This window comes from Telmatherina bonti (assembly GCF_933228915.1).
Source record: "Telmatherina bonti genome assembly, chromosome: 1".
Lineage (NCBI taxonomy): Eukaryota > Metazoa > Chordata > Actinopteri > Atheriniformes > Telmatherinidae > Telmatherina > Telmatherina bonti.
The window spans coordinates 17710898-17732065 of record NC_136619.1 but is presented as its reverse complement, the minus strand read 5'-3'; the positions used below and the strand labels follow the sequence as shown (position 1 = coordinate 17732065).

Below are 21168 nucleotides of genomic sequence, written 5' to 3'. Positions count from 1 at the left end.
GGGTGTCAAGAACATTTTGCAGCAGCCCTGAGCAAGACACTGTCAAACATAAGCTCCCAGAAAGAGGAACAGTATTTGGCAAGCAAGCAGACTGCAGATTATGTATCGATGATGACAAAAAAAAAAAAAAAAAAAAAAAAAATGGGGGGGAAGGAAACAGCTGATATCCGTGTCAACACTCAAAACTAGAGCACCAAATGAAGTGTGTTGTATATGCACGTCCTCATTTACTGGGGTCAGGCTTTGTTAATTCATATAACCAGTGACCAGCTGTTACATAATTCTCTGGCCTGATTCTTCTCCCAGGGGAATATGGGTACAGTCACTCATCTAAAGCTGGATATGTTCAGCTTGCCCACACAATATCAGCACCCCTTCCCACCCTAGAGATGAGTCTTGTGTGTTTCTGGTCACCCACATACCTCGCTCGGGCTTCATGTTGTCCAGTGTCATCTGGTTGCCTTCAGGGTCTTCTCTTTCTGTCACACACAGTCTTCACAGCAACACAACGGTGTATGGACCCCCACAAACCCTCTGTGACCGAGACCTGCTGTATTAGCCAAGCAACGATATCAGCTGTAAAGCCTGTGTGTTGGTGCCAACTGCCCCTATCCAACAACAAAGCATTGCTTTGTTAGCATGCTCCTGTACGCTCCCATCGAGTCGCACTGTATTGTCCAACTAACACAAAGACAGCTGATAGCGAATGCCAGTAGCTCCCAGCGTTAGGTAATGGAGTTGTCAGTCTGCTTGCTAGCGAGTAACCAATCTGTTTACTAGTAATTTACCTAGCAAGCTGGCTACTCCTGCAGCTCGTCTCAAATTCCAGCACCTGAAACGTAGTTAAGCCGCGATTCATGTCTGTGTCTCCGCCTGAGCGACGCTGGTTTCCCGCAACGACACTGCCAAGAGAGTGGGGCTTGCTAACTCAGCGGTACTAGCAAACTCGAACAACTAATCTTGACGTTGTTGTATTGTTAAGTATTTGCTAGTTACACGACTGCCTCCAAGCCCCCAGGGTAACCTAGCTCAGCTAGAAACACCGATGACTGGCGGTGTCGGCATGGAAATTTTGGGGCAACGACGACAACATTTTCAGCGTCTCATTCTTCTTCTTCTCGCTGAATGATAACCAGCGATGTCAAGCAGATTTGATCCCCTTTCTATCCATCCGTAAAGGTCGAGCCGTCGCCATCTACTTAGCGTTAGAAACGCCCCTTGTGCTGACTTCCTTTGTGATCTTCATTAAAACTTTTCAAGCCGACAACAAACAGCCCGACTACGGCCGTACGCTTCACTAAACAACTGCAGCGTCCGTCGCGAGCGTTTACCGCTTGCTGTGTTAGCTGAAAGGCCGACAAACTGCCCAAACTAGACAACTATTTGCCGCTAATGTTATTCAACGAAATGCAGGTTAAAGTAACAGTGAGCCCAACTAGTCGTGATGCTACAGTCTGCCTCCCCTCCTCACTTCCCTCCCCGCAGCTTGTCAAAACAGATCAGTGCAGCTTCAGTCACGTGTCCCAACAACAAGCCCACTCGTCACTTCCCTCTCGGACCAGCCTCGCCTGAACTTGCAGCCATAGCAACCGCCAACTTAGAAGTAGTTCCAAAACTTGTAAGGGGTAGCCACACTGTCAGCTGAAGGCAGATTTAACAATGAAACCTGGCCGGTGGACAATCATTTATAGTTGTGTAAAACTGATGTCAGCAGACGTCTGAGCGGGGAAGGGGACAAACAAGAGATGGGCTACTCTCTGTAAGCTGATTGGTCAGTGGAAGTCTAGTCGTTGCGCGTTCACGTGCTCACGTGAAGGTTCGTCTTTTTCCATCGTGAACATTTTGTCCTGGCTTTCTGGGCTTATTAAGTTCTTAAGGATCCCATACATTTATTGTAACGCATCTGTATGTACTCTACTGATGCTCTTAAACAAAGTAATTACTGGCCTAAATACTTTTTAATTCACGAAAATGACATTTATTTCTTTGTTATTACCTTGATTCGTGCAGTGAAGTAAACAAAAGCCTCATCGCATCTAGCAATTTTCGTTTCTAATAGCCAGAGAGACATTGTCATCTTCAGTTGCCAAATTCTATATTTTTCATATTCGGTTGTTAAAAATAGCACGGCCTCCAGTTGAATGCGACAACATAAGACCTACCTAGACACAAAATGCAACAAAAACACATAGGACAAGGCTACAGTGAGGTCATCAGTAAAGCTTCACACACACACACACACACACACACACACACGCATATATATATATATATATATATATATATATATATATATATATATATATATATATATATATATATATATATATATAAAAGCTAATTTAATAATATAATGTAATTTTTTTTTTTATTTATTGTAAGTCTATTATTGAATCATAAGTAGGTTAAAATGTGCTTTTCTGCATCAAAAACAAGTAACCTGGCAAATGTGGGTTACAAAAATAAAAAGCAGTAAGCGTTATCTGACAGAAGAGCAAAGTTTACAAGTAGGTTGGGGTCAAACTAAATATTGATTGTGGTGAGTCAAACGTATCCTAATCTTGGATCCTTGATAGCTTACAAAGCAGGTCTAGGGGACATGGACATCTTAGTGGTTAAAGATTTCTATGTCTCCCTCTGAACAATTAGATAAGATAATATGAATAATGTGAAAGCAAAACATCTTTAGTGCTCCTGTTTTGTTTTTTTTTGTTTTTTTTTCTTTTTCGTAGAAAACATATCAATTTGAGTTGTTCACATTTAAAAACAAAAACTGTGGAGTATTAAATGCAAAAATACTCACAAACAGGCATTACAAAGATAAAAAAAATAGTTATGTCAGTTTTCAGTCATACATGGTGATCACTATGAACTGTAGAAATCCACAAATAGGTCAGGTCTGGTGTTAGTAAGCCAAGTTAATATTATTTGAAACTGAATCCAAAAGCTAACAGTAAAAACTTTGATGAAGCTATTAAAAAACCCATATTTACTCTTAGGGATTATAGGAGCATTTTCAAATTAATTTTAAACTCACCTGTATTTGATACCCCAGCTAATAACCAGTTTATATCCTCACTAAATCCAGCATAAACAGAAAACTCTTTAGTTTAAGCTTGATCCTCTGGGCTTCTGATATACTGACAAAAAATTGTTTTAACTGCACGTAAATAGTAATTTGTCATTTTAAAAATTTGTTGCTATAAACAAAACTTGTTTTTGGTAAAATAAACCATGCAGCTCCACCTAGTGGTTGCATTAGAGTAGTGTAACAATTAAAAACTGCTAATGTTGATTGGAATCTTATCTTAGCTGCAGATGTGCTTAAGGACAATAACTGGAACTAGGTTGAGCCGTGGATTTGTTAATAAAACAAAATGCTTCTGGCAGAATTATTTTATCCAAGCAATGCAACACATTGGAAGTACTTTGCTCTCTATATTTTAAAACATTTATACATGCCTATCACACGACTAAACTGAATAAAATAATTAAAAAGGAGGATTTATATTAAAGAAGCTAAAATTTGGATTCAGATACTGCTGCGAAATTCTGAATGAACAAGAAGTGTGTTTATGCACATTGACGCTTATACCTGAATCATCATTTGCAGGAACATCAAATATTCTAAGGAAATGAACTAGAAGTTCCAGAGCCCTTGGTACTATCCATATTTTATATGATGGTGTGACTGTCATTGCACTTTAAGGTGGAAAGATGAAACCCTGCTTTCATGACTCAGCATTAAGAAATGAAAAGTTCAGGTAGAATCGCCAGCTGGTGATTTTACAGCTTTATTTTAAAAAGTAACACTGACACATATTTCTAAGAGAAAGATTACCATTCATGAGCTATGCTTCAAAATGATCAGCTTATCATTCAAATAAATCTTTTATCCCACATTTTTTTACAGATAACCATGACAGTATTTGATTATCTACTATTTGATTTGTTTAAACAGCTGAATTTCTTTAAAGATAGGAGTACTCTTATTCTCTGGTTTTGTTTATGAGATAAAGTCAGCATGTTATGACGATAAAGACGTGTTAAAGTCCTGTGATTGACTGGGGACCAATCAGTCCCCTTACTCTAGAAACTGGATAGCTGGATGACTCTCGTAGCTCTGGAAGTATTTATGGAAAAAAAAACTTTCAAATGATACTAGATACTACTTTAAAAATTAAAGCTGCTTGTCATTCAGGTACCCGTTCAAGACAGAATGGTAAGTCTGCATGACTTATCCTCCATCCTGCTGATTTGATTGAAAGTTGATTTAATTTTCATGTCTGGGCAAGAATTGCACACACACATTCTCACCAACACACACACACACACACACACACACACAGTGAAAAGAAAATAAGAACAATAAAACAAGAGCCAATCCTCCAAAGCTGCAAATACCAACAGTTTATTTTCTACCTTTTGTGACTACAGAAATGTTGAAACATTTGAACACTGAAAAAAGCTTGATGACATCATCACTTGCTTCTCATTTTTCTTTCTTTTTTTTAAATCATTTGCTTAGCAATCACAACAGATGATATTGCACGGCACTGAGAAAGCAGTAGTAAAGCCTGGGAAACAGCAATGACAAATCAAGTCATGAGACATGGAGTTAACTGACAGTAACACCAACAGTATTGCCTCTCTGGCACACATGTGCACGCACACACGCACGCACGCACACACACACACACATGCATACACACCTTCATACGCGTTCAAAGACTGAAAACTGAAGTGTTTTGAGAATGAAGCCAAAAGAAAAAGAACCAAGTTAAAAAGAGCAATGAGATTTCATTTTGTAGTGTAAGTGCAAAATGAACTTCTACTGTCTTCTGCTCCTATATGTATATGACAACAAATATGCTTGTTTATCAAAACCCTTCAAGCATCTTTGTATATGAATAGCTGGAGTACACCCTTCTGTGGGTGAGAAAGTTCCCCAGCTTAAGAAATCTAGATGATTGTCTTAGGCGCTGTAGTATTGTTATGAGACTTGTAGCCAAGCTACCCATCATATGGGAACTCCTTCAAACAAACAAACAAAGAAAAAAAACAAATAACATGAAAAGAAGAAAAAAATAGGTCCACATTGCATCAACCATTTCTTCCTAACTACAGGCCTTTATAATTAATATTTAAGCACCTATACTTTGCTGACGAACCTCCACATTCTCTGTCCTGTGATGTAATGACTTCACTTGATTTCAGCTGTCACGGACATTTTGATGACGACATTCAGATGCTGGAGACTCTGTGCTGTCAGAGCATGACAGAGAGGAAACGTTACTAGTAGAAGGGCCTCTGATAACCAGAGACCCACTTCTCTGACATGCAGCGATCAGCCACACACATGCATACACACCAGCAAACAGCTCTACAATTTGCAGTATAGACAGATTTGCGAGTGGACAAAAACACAGCAGAGAGAGGCATGCAAATGAGCACACAAGCTGGCGCACTCCAGCAAAAGATAAAATCAGAGGTGCACGCTCACATCCAACAACAACAACAAAAAAAAAAACAAGCTTCCAAGTGTTCGTCTCCATACACACGCACACACGGATTCCTTGGTAATATTTCTTTGCAGTTTTATTAGACTTTGCTTATAGTCATTACACGAGTATGTACCAAAAGAACAGATACTAGATGGAGCAAGGCGGCAGTGCCATGGCAATAAAAACAGACCCAGCTCCGTGGCACAGCTCCTGGCAGACCTGCTGCCCAGCCTACGCTCCACCTCACTCTGTGTATGAGACAGCAAAGTGAGCAGGGCTTGCAGCCCTTCAAATGCTTTGGATTGTACATTAAACAGGAGATTCCCCACATGGTAGAGGAAGCTTGCCTACACAGCCCTACGCCTTCTACATTTTATACCCGTGCGAATGGCAAATAAAAACTCAACAAGTCTACCTCACAAATGCCAGTGCTTTTTTTTTTTTAAAACATCATACATAATTTTTTTTCCAATTTTTTTTTTTTGGTTTCTTTTTAAAAATCTTTGGATGTGCAGTAATACCCATAAAATAACTGTTTTCAAAACAGTCAAAAGAATAGAAAAAACACATACGTACACACTGCTTTTTTGCCAGCTGCTCAACAAAGTAGCTCCCGTTTTAACTTTTGTTGGCACTGGCAAATCAACTGTCTCGGGTTTCTGGCAGTGTTCAAAACACACATTGAAATGCCGGCTAGGATTTAGCTGAAAAAGAATAAAAACTACTCGTTTGTTAGATCTAAGTGTGAGAAATAAGGCTGTAACATAAACTGTCTTTTTGTGTCTTTTTTTTTTTTCCTTTTCTCCAAAAAACCTACTATGTACAAATCTAGAGTTTCTACAAATGCATAAATTAAAGAAGTGGTTAAACAACACAAAAATGGGAGTTAAATTAAAATCACAACACAGAAGTATAAGGGAAAATATAAACACAATATCACAGCAGTTGGTTTTACCCTGTAAAAGTAATAATCTACTATCATAATATTGGCATAACCCAATGTCTGATAAAAAATACGCTTCTCCCTCCATCCCATATGTTTCATACATAAACCCTGAAACTTGTCCTTCATGACTTGAAACAGAGCACTTTTGCCAAAAAAGAAAAGAAAAGAACAAACAGCAACTTCAAAATAGATAATCATACAGCTTTTTAAAGTAACAATAACAATAACCATACAAGTGGAGTTCTGCCTTACTCACAGGCAGACGTCTCAATGCAGAACTCAAAGGAATTAGTACTATGAGGTATTCAGAGACATTGGTAAAGACATGCACGGCCAGAGTGCTGGACCTTCCTACACACAGCAGAGACAAGTAAGGTGAGGGGAAAGAAGGATGGAGGGATAAAGAGGGCAAAAGTGAGGAAAAACAAAGACCTTTGGTTTAATTAGAAGAGTTGGACAAAAGAAAATCCTTTGGTATGTTTTCATTGCATGGTTGAGCCGGCGAAAGCACCACCGAGTGATTTTTCTTAAGAAAAAAAAAGACAGAAAAGACAGACAGAAAGAAAAAGAATGACCTTTTCCTTGTTTCTTCAGTTGTGGCCCTTCTACAGGCTGAGGTATTCGCAGAGTCAAAGGTGAGAGGTCAACAGCGGTTTAACACTTTGGTTCAAGCAAGGCACTCGTCCTGGGAGTTTTAGAAAGATTGCAACACATCTGCTTCTACTTTCAGGAACATGTCTGCCTATAGCTGAGTCAACAAATCTGCCCATGGCTATATCAGGCGTCTGCCTGTTGTCATGTGAGGATGTCTGACCTGTGTGTTGGATCAATTTTAGCGACCTATAAATACACACAAAGAGGCCGGGACAAGTGGGTATAAAGCAAAGCAGTTAAAAATAAGTAAAGGTGTGAAAATTACATCAGATTCTAACAGATTATCTTTAAATAAACAATAAATCAACAATGTCAGGTTGCATTTTAAGTGTCTTTTTTTGTCTACAAAGCGGTAGACGTTAATGCAATTTCTGATACTAACAGGCACAAAGACATATCACATTTCTACAAGTGCATCCTGCAGGCACATGCGCGGCCAGTTGTGTGTATCTACAGCTGGATCAGCACATCTACCTATAGCTACATCAGCATGACTATCTATGGAGCTGTAATCAGAGCACAAGATGAAGCAAGAACACGCATAGCAGGGGTGCATGGGTTGATTGCAGGTGGGAGGGGGTGCAAAAGGAGAAAAGAGCAGAAAGGACAGAAAAGAGAGAAGATAAGGGGGAAGGGGGGGGGGACACATACGTCACACATCTTTTTAACCACTCACAGAGGCCGTGCAATGAGAAAAAATCTTTGGTTATCTTTGGTATCATCAAAGTGATAGAAATCACGTATGGAACTTGAGTGAGGTAGCATCTTTGGTTCACACTATAAAACATCAGCAGGTCTTGACACTTTGTTTTGTGTCTTGTCATCTTTTTGGTTTTTCTCTCGGAGATGAAGAAGCAGCTTCCTCTGGCCTCTCCCTCAGCGCTTGTTGTGATGAATGTAGAGCTGCTAACCCTGGCCAAGAGGAGGATGACGGCAGGGGTCCATCTTAATATCTCTAATGCTATGCTACCCTGGGCCAACCTTGTGTAGTGCTTTCCTCCTAGTGCTGAAATGCATAGCTTGCCAGGTAAGCAGACGCAGGACACAAAAGGGAGGGCGGGGAATTGGCAGCAAGCTGAGGATGGTGGGGTTGGGGGGGTTCTTTCGTATTCAGGTGAGGAGTTGACATTGCCATGTAAACGGCTGAAAGTGATTTGATCATTGATATCATCTCCTCCGCCCTACATCTTTGATGAGGAGATAAAATCAAATACATATGAAGCGTACAGGGATGATAGAGTGATGCTCAGTTCTTTGGGTTTTTTTTTTGTTTTTTTTTTTTTTATCAAGGTAATGGTGCTGTTTGTCCTCTTAAGAAAATCCCTGCACACAGTTTCAAGACTACACATTGAGCCAGCATCATGTGCTTTCACTCTTTACAGAGAAAAAAAACTTGCAAAAATGATCTTTGCTCACCATCTGCTGACATCTGAACACAAAGTAGAGCTAAACCTGCAAACAGATTTACGGGTAATCTGTACTGATTAATCCTCACAACACGCATTTACAGTAAAATTCTGACTGATTGTGAAGTTAAAACTGTAAAAATTCAGTTTGATTCAAGAAGGAATCAATAAGGCAAATATCAAAAATTTATATGTAGGTTTACTTTAGGTAAAAGATCTACTAGCAGGGAGCACACATTTTGAGCATGATGCTAAATGCCTTATGGACCATGAGTGGTAACACTCCTCTTTGTGGGGTTTCACCAACAGTCTGTCTCATTAAGTCACAATAAAAGAGATATAAACTAGAAAATACACTCTTTGGTCAGATGACTTCATAGTATGTTGTTAAGTAGTTTTTAAAATTGATTTCTAAGCTGCATAAGAAGCTTTAAGGTGTATGAGGCTTTGGTTTGCCTCAGCATGTTGGAAGAAAGCACTACCATGTGGGTTGAGAAGGGATTTTTAGAGGTTTGGCTTTGGGTTAGCAGTCTACGACATTTTCCCGTCTGTCTGGAATGCTTGATAGAAAGACAGACAGCTCCACAGACAGACAGATATACACAGACAGACACACAGTCCACTCCACCAATCCAAACAAGGTTCCGCAACAATCCTGTTGCTCCGGCAGGATTTTCTTTTCTTTAAAGTTGATTGGCCAATCCTGCCAGAACTCCACATTCTTCCCTGTTTTTCAAGACTGTGGACAGCTGCAGATCAGACTGCCAATAGGTTGATTAAACCTCCATGTTTAGGGACCCATCATTAAAACCAACCAATCAGATTAAAGATACGGATGGTGAATGACAGATTGATACAGTGGGGAGGTGAGGGGTTGAAGTAAAGCTAAAGACCAGTGACAATGTGTGTGTGTGCATGTGTGTCAGTGTGTGTGTGTGTGTGTGTGTTTAGGGGGGGTGAAACTATAGTCTTTTTGCAGTATGTTACACATAAATGTGTTACTGAAACAAACATTTTAAAGCAGGTTGAAGGAGAAGTCTTTGGTTTGTTTTTTTTTCTTTGGATACTATAAATATCAATATAGTACAGGTTTAAGGGCAAAACGTTGCTTCAAGGTCTTTTTAAGTTTTCTTTGTTTTCTCTTTAAGTTTTAAAGCTTTTCCACCGAGATTGAGTGAGTCCATGAGTTGGTCAGATCAGTCCGACTTCAGGCTTTGGTGCAGGCATTGGGGCCAGAGTTGGCTGAGTGACCAGAGCCGTCGTCCACCCACTTATCAAGGCTCCGACGGCGTGCGTTCATAAAGAAGTTGCTGACTGTGGCCAGCTCGAGGCCCAACTGCTGGGCGATGGTGAGCTGCAGCTCTTTGGATGGACGCTTGTTTTCCTTAAAGATGGCGTGGAGCGTCCTCCGCTGCACATCTGTGAACACCAGCCGGGGTTTCTTGGTCACATTTCCCCGCTCGCTCCTGCCGTGGTCCTGTTCCTTACGCTTGCATGCTGTAGAAAGTTAAGGACAGAGACAGAGAAAAGGATGAGAACTAAATAACAAGAAAAATATCCCTGCTGGTATTGGCAACTTAGGTCTGTTGGTTCTTCCTCTGGGTTACTTAAGTCACTTCTAAAGGCAATACATGTCAAAATCAGATGAACAATGGCCAAGTATTTTTTTTTCTGTTGTTACTTAATATTCCATGCTTTAATAATTGTATCAGGAAAACATAAGAAACAGGATTTAATTAGGCAAACACATCCTGCCTCTAGTAAATAGTGTCATTTTTTTTTTGTTTCATTAGGTGCTACTATTTAATAATCCAGGGAAAAGCATTGTTTAAATGCTTTGTCTTATGTTGGTTGTGGCCTATGATGGACCATCAATGAATTTCTCTAACCAAGACAAAAACTGCGTTAGTTATTTTGATTAAAACCTCTAAGGTTTCTGGACAAGCTCCAGCTGCTGTAGTGTTTGAGTAGTGTGAAAATAAAGTCTGCCGTCTAGATTAAGCTGTGCACGTTTTAAATTTTGTTGCATGTAAATAAATAATATTGTGGTGAAAAGGGTAATGGAAGTACCGTCTGAGTCATAATTATCATTAGATCCCCTTTAGTTTACCGCACACTGACATTTAATCAGTCATGCAACTGTCTGCATGTTGGAAGCTGTGCTACTTTTATTATAAACACCACTGTGACTGACCAGACCAACAAAGATAAACAGGGATAAAATAGTATAATCAGACTTAAAAAAAATTAAATAAAAAAATAGTCGAGGATCAACACAGGGGCCTCTGGTCCAGGCAGGAAGCCAGCAGCAGGGAACAACAAGCGCTGTCCATGGTGCTGAAACAGCCGCTAAGGCTCTTGATGTAGAAAAATACATAATCACATCTGACAGTGGATAGAAAGGCACGGGAAGGATTTTCGCAGCCTGTCCAATATCCCATCATACTTTTGGTGCCCACCTCCCCACTTCCCCCCTTGTTTATTCACATAGATTCAAGAGCTGCATCTGTCTGTAGTCACCAGCAGGGGGCAGCCGCGTGCCGTTATGACTAGGGGAAATTAATCAATTGACCACAAAACATTTTTTAAGTAAGCGCAGATTTTGCAAAGCTGGAGTGAAAAAAGGAAGTCAGATAGATTTTTCTTATTTTTTAACAACTCAAACGAAAAATGGGGAAACAATAAAAGCAGTTTTGCTTGGAAGTTTTTATTTTTTTTTTTTAATAACAATTTTGTTTCCTGTAAGACTTGTTAGGTCAGTGGGGAAAGTGAAATTAAGCAGTAACAGACATAAAGTCAGGAAACAAACAACTCAGTAATGGTGATTTATTTAGCAAATACCAATGTATAGCTTAATTTTAAGCGCGCTAAAGTACAGTGCAGTGGCCTATAGGCATGACTATAAACACGTAGCTATAATTGTGAGTGTAACCAGTCCGGTGTCTCCAGCGCTGGTAAATATTAACAGAGAGCCGGAGATCTTCGTGTTAAGGGCCTCTATAAATCAGCATGAGTGAAGGCCACTCAGACAGCAGCAGGAGCCAGTATAGATGTGCTCCGGCCCTGGCACAAGAGGCCCGGCCAAAGAAAGAAAGAGAGAGGGAGGGCGAGAGAGAGAGCGAGCGAGAGAGAGAGAGAGAGAGAGAGAGAGAGAGAGAGAGAGGGTGGCTTTCCCAGGACCAGGGGATTTAACAACGGCCTCATTATCAGGCTAATCACACACGTACAGGCACACACACACATCGCTGCTGCTCCCGGCTAATCATTACAAACACACAGATAACTCCACACACTCAACACACACCAGGCCTATGCTGACAGATGTGACGATAGTCCTGCGTTTCATAATCAACAAACGGACTTCTGGGCTGGAAATGCTACACATTATCGACTGAAAAGCCAACTTTCCATCCTGAATTTCAATGTGTGTTATAACCAATGACGGGAAAATGACTTTTTTTTTTAAAATAGAAAAACTCCAGAAAATAAGCATTGAGCATTGTGTAAATACTCATTTAAAGTCATTAACGTTTTGTATTAAATCTATCCTGTGGCAAATAATATCAATTTATTCCATTCTTTCAAAGCAATCCAGACACCCGAATACGTGGGAAAAGAAATAAAAGATCCACGATTAGTTTCAGAAGCCTTGAATCAATAAGTATATCACATCTACTTCTGCACAAGATTACATATCTTCACCTAGAAACGAGCAGATCAATAAGGAGCAGGTGCTCTGTCATTTCATTCTAAATTAATATTATTTTGAACAGTATTTTCTTATTTTGTAAATCAAACTTTTCTTTTTTTTTATAGTTAATAAAATGAATGCAAAAATTATTACTATTGTTATATTATGCATTTTAAATGTTTCGATTTATTTTGATATTTGGAGAAAAATCTTTTAAAAAGTACAGAATCACAATTTTTCCGTATGTTTTTTTCTGCATGTTTTTTAAGTTGAGAGGAGACGAAAAAAGGTCAACCTGTTCAGTAAAAGGCCAAAAGAAAACATCAATGAACACAACTGAAGGCGTTAATTTATTTCCCCCGTAGAACCAGTACTAATATATTTTACGATTATGAACATTCAGACTATCAATAGTGATCAATATGCTGATGGGCTGATGTTTTTTTTAAATGCAAGTACAGGCAGACCACTGGAACGACGAAATGAGAATAAAATGCAAAACCAGCTTTCAAGGGTGAAAAAACGCTTTAAGAAAGACACTTAAAAAAATCTAATTTCAAACTGCGCACACGCCCACAGTAGCAGCAGAAGATGAGAAAACTAAAAAATAATCACTTGCGATTACAAGCACATGCAGACACACACACACACACACACACACACACACACACAGACATACACAGGCTTTGTGGCAAATCAACGCACTTTCCACTATGCAGCTGCAGCTGTAGTTTTTCTAAAGTAAAAAAAAGTCTATTTGTGTGTCAGTGATTGAGCTTATAAAAGTATTAAAATCACACAAAATGAATGAAAAAAAAGTAGAAATGAATATATGTTGTTCTCTGAACATGCAAGTGCTATTTAGGCCTCTCTGCGTCCCTAAATGACTCGTCCGTACCTGAGGGACAAAGTGGTCCATCAGTTAATTAGAGACACCCCAGTCAGGCCAGGGCTGGTTTAACAGCACATGTCCTGTTCTACTTTTTTTTTTTTTTTTTTTTTTAAAAGAGAGAAGATGAAAACACTTGTCATTTTCTGAACAACTCGCATTACCTTCACTTGACATGTAAATCATTCATCACTAACTCTTAAGATCACGTGCAAACGTTCTTTCATTTGTTTACATGAAGGACAAGAAAAGGCTGATCAGTTGCATCTACACTAAAATAAACACAATCCTAACGATTTCTTGCAGAAGGATCGGTTTACGCACACAGTCCGGCGGTCGATATTTTGAGGTAAAATGACATGAGTACTTGTTTTACACAGCTTCCAAATCAGCGTGGAAGTAAAAAATAGGTGGGGATTGATTATCAAGCCACTCATTTCTTTAGGGCGTCAGTCTGTTGAAGCGTTAAACATTTGACAATATTTGTTTGATTATTTTTAAATTAGACAAACCAATGTTTTACTTATGACAGAAATCTTTAAAATAATCCCTGAATTAAGCAGGAATAGCTGAACCCACAATGAGCATCCAGCATCTAAAGATTTGTTTTCTGCAGATGCGTGGATAGTTTAGATCATCTCTTCAGCTCAGAGAAAGCACTTGTCCTGAATGCCAACCTTGTATGAAGTGGGTGTTTGTTGTTAAACTGCTGTAAATGGTTTCGATTACTTTTCTTTATTAGGAGGGCAAAAAACAAGATCAATTTCAGCTCCCATCACACTTGACCTGTTAATTGTTGAGCATGAGGTAGCATTCAGGACCAGTGACCTTCTCTGCTGAACGCAACTTGCTTTATTTATCTTGCAAAATTTACATTTATAATTCTGAAAGCAAAAAAAGAGGGACTTTACCGAGGCTTCGCTCACCTGCGAGCCTGAGCGCGCTCATGCGTTGGAACTCAGGCTCTTGCAGCCATTTCCACATGCGACGGAAGGTCTCCCTGCCGGACTTGAGCTTTGACCATGGTTTGGGGTTTCTTAGCAAGTCGGAGAGGGTCCCCTGGGACCTGCACAGGACCCGCTGGGCAAAGATGGCCTGAGGGATGCTGTAGCGCTTCAGCTCCGTGGTGATCCTTTGCGCCACCTCTTTGGTATTCACCTCCTCCATCTGTCCCCCAGAAACACCACCACCTGCACCGCTGACCCCCTGCTGCCCGGGCCCAGTGGCTTGCTCCCGACTGGTCCCCAGTCCCTGGCCATGTCCTTGCGCACCGAGGTGGGCGTGCGGGTGGTGGTGAAGGCCGTTGATTTGTACCATGCCAGCGGAGGAGCTCATGTGCTGCTCCGCATGTCTGCTGAGCATGGCCGGGTGATGAGCCTCAAACCCGCTGGGTGTGAGCATCTTCTCACCAGGCATGGCGGCACCGGGATGAGCGTAGGGAGGGATGCCGGCCTGGGACGTGTGTATGCTGGCCAGACCGGAACCAGATAACGGGGAGAGGCTCTGGCCCATGCAGGGATCCTTGTGATGATATGCGGGATACAGACTGTTCATAGGCGCCAGACTCCGGTCCTCCCGCATCAACGTGAAGCTGCCGCTGACATTTCCAGGGATCCTCTGATGGGGATGAGGGTGAGGATGATGGGGATGGTGGTGGTGGTGGTGATGATGAGGAGGAAACTTGTCGGACACGGTGGAGATGGGGGGTAAGGGTTGCAGAGGGGTTAAGGTAGTGTAAGTCGTGCTCGCACTCATGCCAGGGGGGGCTTCACACATGCTGATGGCTGGGTGCAGGTGTCCGGGGTGGCTGGGGTGATAGTCTCCGCTGTCCAGCAGGGTCGCCATGCCCATAGCACGGTGGCTCAGACCCCGGGGGCTCGGACGAGAATGCGGACTGTGTCCACTCAGCAGCTCTCCGTGACCGGCCACGGACTCATGGCTCACTCCATGCAGGTCGCCTATATTCTCCATCGACAGCTGTGCGTTCATGATCCGGGTAGCGCTGTGGACAAACCATCTATCTGACCTACCGCGGTTAGCTGATGTCCAGAAGTCCTCACGTCCACTTGTTATTTCCTTTCCCCCCCCTTTTTTTTTCTTCCCAGGAGCTTCTTTCTCTGTGATCTTACTCGCTTTTTATGATTATTCTCCTGGTCCTGTCGCTGTTTTTCGGTGTGGAAACCCCCTTTGGAAATTCCTTGTGTTTTTCTTGGTGTAATTTAAGAATGTTCTTCATTTATTCATTTTAGATTCTCTTATTCTGTGTATAATTCAAGCCCCCCCGCCGCCAACCAGCTGTCCTTGCGCTCCGGTCGGGTGCCGCGCCATCTCTCTAGTTGTGTGTGTCCAGTCCCAGTTCCACCGCAGCACAGATCACACTCACAACACATGCGCACTGTGGACACCCGTCCCTCCCAGTCTCTCTCTCTTTCTCTCTCGCACACACATACACACACGCGCGCGCACGCACACACGCCCCACTGCTCTGACGTCAGGTACCTCATTAAGGAAGGGAGGTATTAAACCGCCTGCTTAAAACTGTCCTGTTTAAACAACCCGCTTTTAGCAGTTCTATAGTACTGACTGAAAAAGTTAATAATGCAAAAAAGACCCTTCATAGAATGGACTGGACACACTGCTGGATGCTTAGTTGTCAGCTGCTGCTTGGAAATGATTCAATTCATTAGGATCAACAATGAGCCTGTACTTCCAGTCCTCCTTAAATCATTAACCGCAAATGAAGTAAACTTCCGGGTTCATTTGGAGTTGATTTGTAAGTAGTGGGACCTGGAATTAAAAAAAAAAAATCTCAAACTTGCCCTGAGAATACTCTAAAATTCAATCAATATATCAAACAAGTTTATCTTTCACAAGTTACTGCAAAGTTAATTATTAGTTTAAGGACTGGTATTGTAGTTGCAGATAGATGCAGATTCATATGAGTTGCATGGATCCAGTCTTTTTTTTTTTTTTTACTGGTCCACTTCAGGCTCAATCACCCCACCCCCATACTAATGCCAAATATGTGGCGGTTTAACCAAACGAAGAAGACCATCGTACCTTCTCTTTTGATAGAAAAAGATGAGCAGATGTGTTCATTGTTCAACCATTAAGGCTTAACGAACCAAGCCCAGCATGTGTGTGTGTGTGTGTGTGTGTGTATGTGTGTGCGTCTAAGTGTGTCCTATATGAAAACAGAGCACATATAATCCACTATGTTGAGAATTATTAATTGTCAAGTGTTGAAATTAAGCCAGATCCATTGTGATGGAGATTAGAATAAGATGTTTGTTCATTTTCTTTTTTCTTTAATTGACATAAAATTCCGATTTTATTTAAAAAAAAAAAAAAGGAGAACAAACACCAACCCCTTCACAAAACCACAGAGAGAAAAACGAATAAATGATCTTTCTTGTGTCTTTGTGGGGATGAGTTACGCTGCTAAGTGTCAAACTTCCAGCCTTCACAAGGATCATGGAGGCTGCTTTACACGTCAGGGGCCGTTTAGCCTAATGGAGCGGTGGCGCAGGGCGTCCTCAGCCGGCCGAGGTGACAGCTTGCACCGGTCAGTGTCCTTCTGGACCCCCTGCTGAATGAGGGACATGTCAAAGGTGACGCTTCAAGACTCCCAAAGCCAACATCTGCGGGGGGAACAGATTAACCTTTCAGACTTTTCCCTGTTTTGGACCTGCTAGGAGCCTCACATCTGCCAGGGCCCCCCCACAATAGAGCTCGGCGCTCGGTTGAACGAGTTGAATAAAAGAAAAGAAAAAAAAAAGTTAAACTGTCTCTGATGTGAAGTCAATGTCAACGGCGTGTGTGTGACGTGTGTCGAGACAAAAGGGACACTAATTCCTCCGAGAGTGGCCGTCCAACCGTTTACTCCTGTGGACATAATGGAGCTGAGAGGCAGGTAATATAAAGCTCTCAACAGGAAAACAAAAACAAAGTGGGCATTTAATATTATCCTCCTTTATATCTGGGAAATCACAATTTATTTATCTAATAAAAACAATAACATAATCATCAACAAAAATACTGTCGGTTATATTAAGTGGTGGGTTTCATATATTTAATTAGTGAAAAAAAAACTTATTTTATGAATACTAGTTTTAACACGTTTCTTTTGGACTTTTACTTGTTACTCCTCCAAAAAAATCAAACGAAATACAGGAGATGAGTATGAAAGGCTGGCTTTGGCCTCTTGGCAGCAAACCTCATCTACACATTCTCATGCGGATCGATAGGGCCCTGCCACGTCTGAGCTGTGTGTTTGTGTGTGTGTGTTGGTTTCTCCATGGCCATTGTGCCGTGATAGGCCTGGCGTTATACAACTGTGACATTTGTTTTGCACTGAATATAAGGAACATGGGACGGGTCAACCCCCCCCCTCAACAACTTCTGAAAATCCGTCTCAAGCAGAATTTACTTCAATAATTAGCAAAAAAACTGGGAAAAAGTAGAATATGCCCATTAGCCGGTGGCTGAGGGATCTACAAAGTATAAAAGTAGAAGTCGCCTTTTTAGCCATTATGCAATTATGTGTGGAAAGGAAGAGTCTGTGCAAGCCACAGCAGAGAAAAGCCACTGAATAGGGACTAAAAACACCGATAATTGTTTTTAATATTTTCCACGCTGATTAATAATAAAAGGTATCATTGTGGTGAAACACTGAGCAGCATATCCGAGCAGAAATAATATAATATCTCAGAAAGCAGCCTGCAAATATTTCAGCAACTTTGCAAAATGACAAGCCATACATGTTCAAAGTGACAATTACAGCTTATTTTGAATTAAGCTTTTGCTAAATGGCATCTGGTGAATCTAAACTTTGACAAACGAGCCTGTACTTGAGTTTGACCTGTGTGTACTTGTGGTTGATGGAGCTGATGTGTAATGTCAGGGCGCATACATGCGGAAACCGAATTAGCCTTTTGAAAATAGATTAAATTGCTCTTGTTTTATCTTTTGACCCATAATTTCGTTCACTGATTATATAATACAAAAAACTAAATAAATAAATAAAATCATAGGCTCTATAACTGTGGCATTTCTCTATATTTGATTAATTTCCTCCTAAATTTAATGATTTGAAGGACAATCTGACATGTGGTTGAAACATTTGAGAATTTTTTATGTTGTTTTCTAGTTCTTTCTTTAAAAAAGTGAATTGCAGTGTTGGTGGCTGCCCTTTACTGCATATTTGAGGTATAGGCCTTGAAAACACACCGCACCGCGCCAATCAATACTGAATAAAATTATAATTCCTGGAGGGACTCTGGCAAAGGCCTACAATTTGTTATAATAAACCAAGCTAAAAACATCCCTTTTATATGTACTTTGCATGTGGAATTTCGACTTAATAATATTTTTTTCACTCGAGTGAAAGTGATAGATTTATTTAAAAAAATGTGCAGTTTCCTAATGTAGAACTTACTTAATTTGATACACAAATCTAATTATTAAAGGGAATTTTACAGGGTAAGTTGTTGACGCATTTTACTTTAATGTAGTTAAAGAGCAAATAATTTAAAAAAAAAGTGCATGGATAAACAAAAGATCGATGAATAAACATTCAAGTGGGTAGTAAAAATAGTACCAACAGCCAAATTTATCTTCTTTATCCCACAGAGGGGTGATTATTTTCTATTACCAGGAATCCGTCCAAAACTTTTTATTTAAATTGATCCAACATGACCCTCTATGTGCCAATATTAACCCCCAGGGCTAAAATAACTAAATGGCTTGAAATTGTATTTCTGTAATTAAGGAATTTAATTTTTTTTTCTTTTCCTAATTAGTAAAATGCCATCATGGCCGAGCAGCAGATGCCGGACCTGCTGCCTTGCTCAGGGGTAAATCAACTGCCTCTTCCTTGTGTTATTCCGCGTCACTTGTTCTGATTCGTGCACTCATGTGAAATTAACAAGGCATCACTTTACATTAAGGTGTCCATATGCCACCCAATTACTTCTTGTAACTTTAGTGAGACTCCAATTATGACGACAAAAGCTTGTCAACGATAGCCAGCAGCAGTCCCGCTAAATGTGCGTGATTTCTTCTTCCCATAGGCTGTTTGGCTGTGCGGATCAATAATCAGTTTTACCAGGTAAATAACAAATTACTGTTATATAGAAGCTGTAATCTGCCACAATTCATTGACTTTTTTTTGGGTAGCTATTCAGTTTACTTATGAAAGACAGAATAATAACCAACCCATAAAATACCTAACATTTTATGAATTTATAAATTAATATATAGTGTTTCCGATAATTCCTTCACAATTATTTTGAAAAGAATATAGCCAAAAAAGTGACAAATTAAAACAATGTAGTATTGATATCATTATAAATAACCTGTTAATTTTTTTATTTAGGTTGATACTTTGCGCCAAATTAGATTTAACTGTGCTATTTCTCACAGCAACAAGAGGGTGGGGTTGGATTCCAGTAAAAGAGCCGTCAGCATGTTTGCTGGGATAATCAACCTTCTCGTCACCGCCTTTGCTTCTGAACTACTTTTGTTTTTCCACACTCGTGTAAATATCTACGTTTAGTTACAACAGCTACATTTGCCTCCTGGAGGTTATTTGGAAGTGTGTGAGGAGCAAAACTGATTCTTTTTTTCTTTACTGGAAGAGTTTCCCTGTGTGCTATAGTTGGAAGGAAGTTCAACAGCACAGATTCACGTAGATAATATTCATCATAATAATTTTAACTGTGCGAATGATTGAATGTATGTCTTTAAATTACACCGTCTTGCTTGGAAACTAACAATATGCTACCATAATGGGTGCAAGTGTGGCACAGCTGCCAAGTTTGTGCGCAGAAACGGTGTTATTATGATGCGCGTCAGAGCACGACTGCACGCCTTTTCTCCTGTCCACAGGCTGCCAGAGGTTGAAATGTCTGCATTTAAACTCTTGTTCTTAGCCACACGTAGGCTAAAGACATACACGCACACGCACGCGCACTCACACTGTACTCTCTAATTTTATTATTTTTTTTAAACTTTTTTTTTTTTAACCGCAGGATCTATTCTGTCTGCATCTTCATCATCATCCTCCCAGCTCACTCCCATAAAGCAGCGCACAGAACGACATAGCGATTCAACCCCAGTTTACATAAACTCTCCAGTTCCACTAACACCAGTGTAGCTAAATAGTAGAGGACCTCGCGTCTTTGTGCGTTTTCATCCCCCGTCCCACGCTCTCCCTCATCCTCCTCCTCTTCCTCCACCACCACCACCTCCTCCTCCTGCGGCTTCCAGCCTTCCTCCGGAGCTGCCGGCGTCCCCCAATTCCTTGGCCGAGGTAAAGATCCTTCCACCCGCTGCATGCGTCTCCGTTTCCGATCGCAGATGATCCGCTCTGGTTACAAAAACAAAAAGCATCTTTATCCCAGCTGCGGTTCCCTGGATCTCTCCGTGCTTTCCCGATTGCAGGCGCATTTGAATAGCTGACCGGTGTTGTTATGGATCCGCGCGCACTGAAAGAGAATCAGTATGCAAATTGTTTCAGTATCAATCGAAAGGTTCGATCCGCCTGAGCGTCAGCCCCTTTGGCACGAGAAGCTCCTTTGCAGCATAAATGTTTATAATGGCATCATGTATTAGAGCACTGGGAGAAGAGAAAGATTCTGGACTTGAATATATTTTCGCTGAACGAATAAAGTTTACATTTAGGAATGTAGGGAGGGAGGCAGATGGAGCCTACATGACTAGGACCCAGTTATAAAAGTGAAATTTATGAGTGAAACAAACACTAATAAGTGATAATCACAATGAACTATTACTAATTCATGTTTTTATTTATTTTTAGGTTTTTCCACTGGAGGTTAACAGACAGACAGCCTTATTTGATCCAAGTTAGATTCTTATTGGTTGTTTCGACATTGCACCACAAATTCAATTCTTGCAACACAACAAATGCAACTACTTTGAAAAAAAAAAAAAACCTAAAACAAAACAAAAAACAAGCCAGTGAATGCAGTAAATGGTAAATATAGCTTTGGGACTTATTTCTGCCAAATGGGTTGTCACATTTTCATGACTGTTGCTTTGCCATGTTCTGATATCTT

At 40.6% G+C, this 21168-nt stretch overlaps 2 protein-coding genes across 3 annotated transcripts in view; both read right to left on the bottom strand.

Annotated features, from left to right (window-relative positions):
• atosa (atos homolog A) overlaps positions 1 to 1443 on the bottom strand; it is a 28903-nt gene extending 27460 nt beyond the window's left edge. For both annotated transcript variants that reach the window (XM_079239764.1, XM_079239765.1), the window contains exon 1: positions 423 to 1443. In XM_079239764.1, coding sequence (XP_079095890.1) covers positions 423 to 453 — 31 coding nt within the window. In that variant the 5' untranslated portion in view covers positions 454 to 1443. The remainder of the gene's footprint in view (positions 1 to 422) is intronic.
• Positions 1444 to 9717: 8274 nt separating this feature from the next.
• Positions 9718 to 15079, bottom strand: onecut1 (one cut homeobox 1; the record flags this gene model as incomplete). Its single annotated transcript, XM_079241359.1, has 2 exons — positions 9718 to 10007; positions 14017 to 15079. 2 exons carry the CDS (start codon positions 15077 to 15079, stop codon positions 9718 to 9720), a joined length of 1353 nt encoding a protein of 450 aa, XP_079097485.1.
• Between the last annotated feature and the right edge of the window lie 6089 nt (positions 15080 to 21168).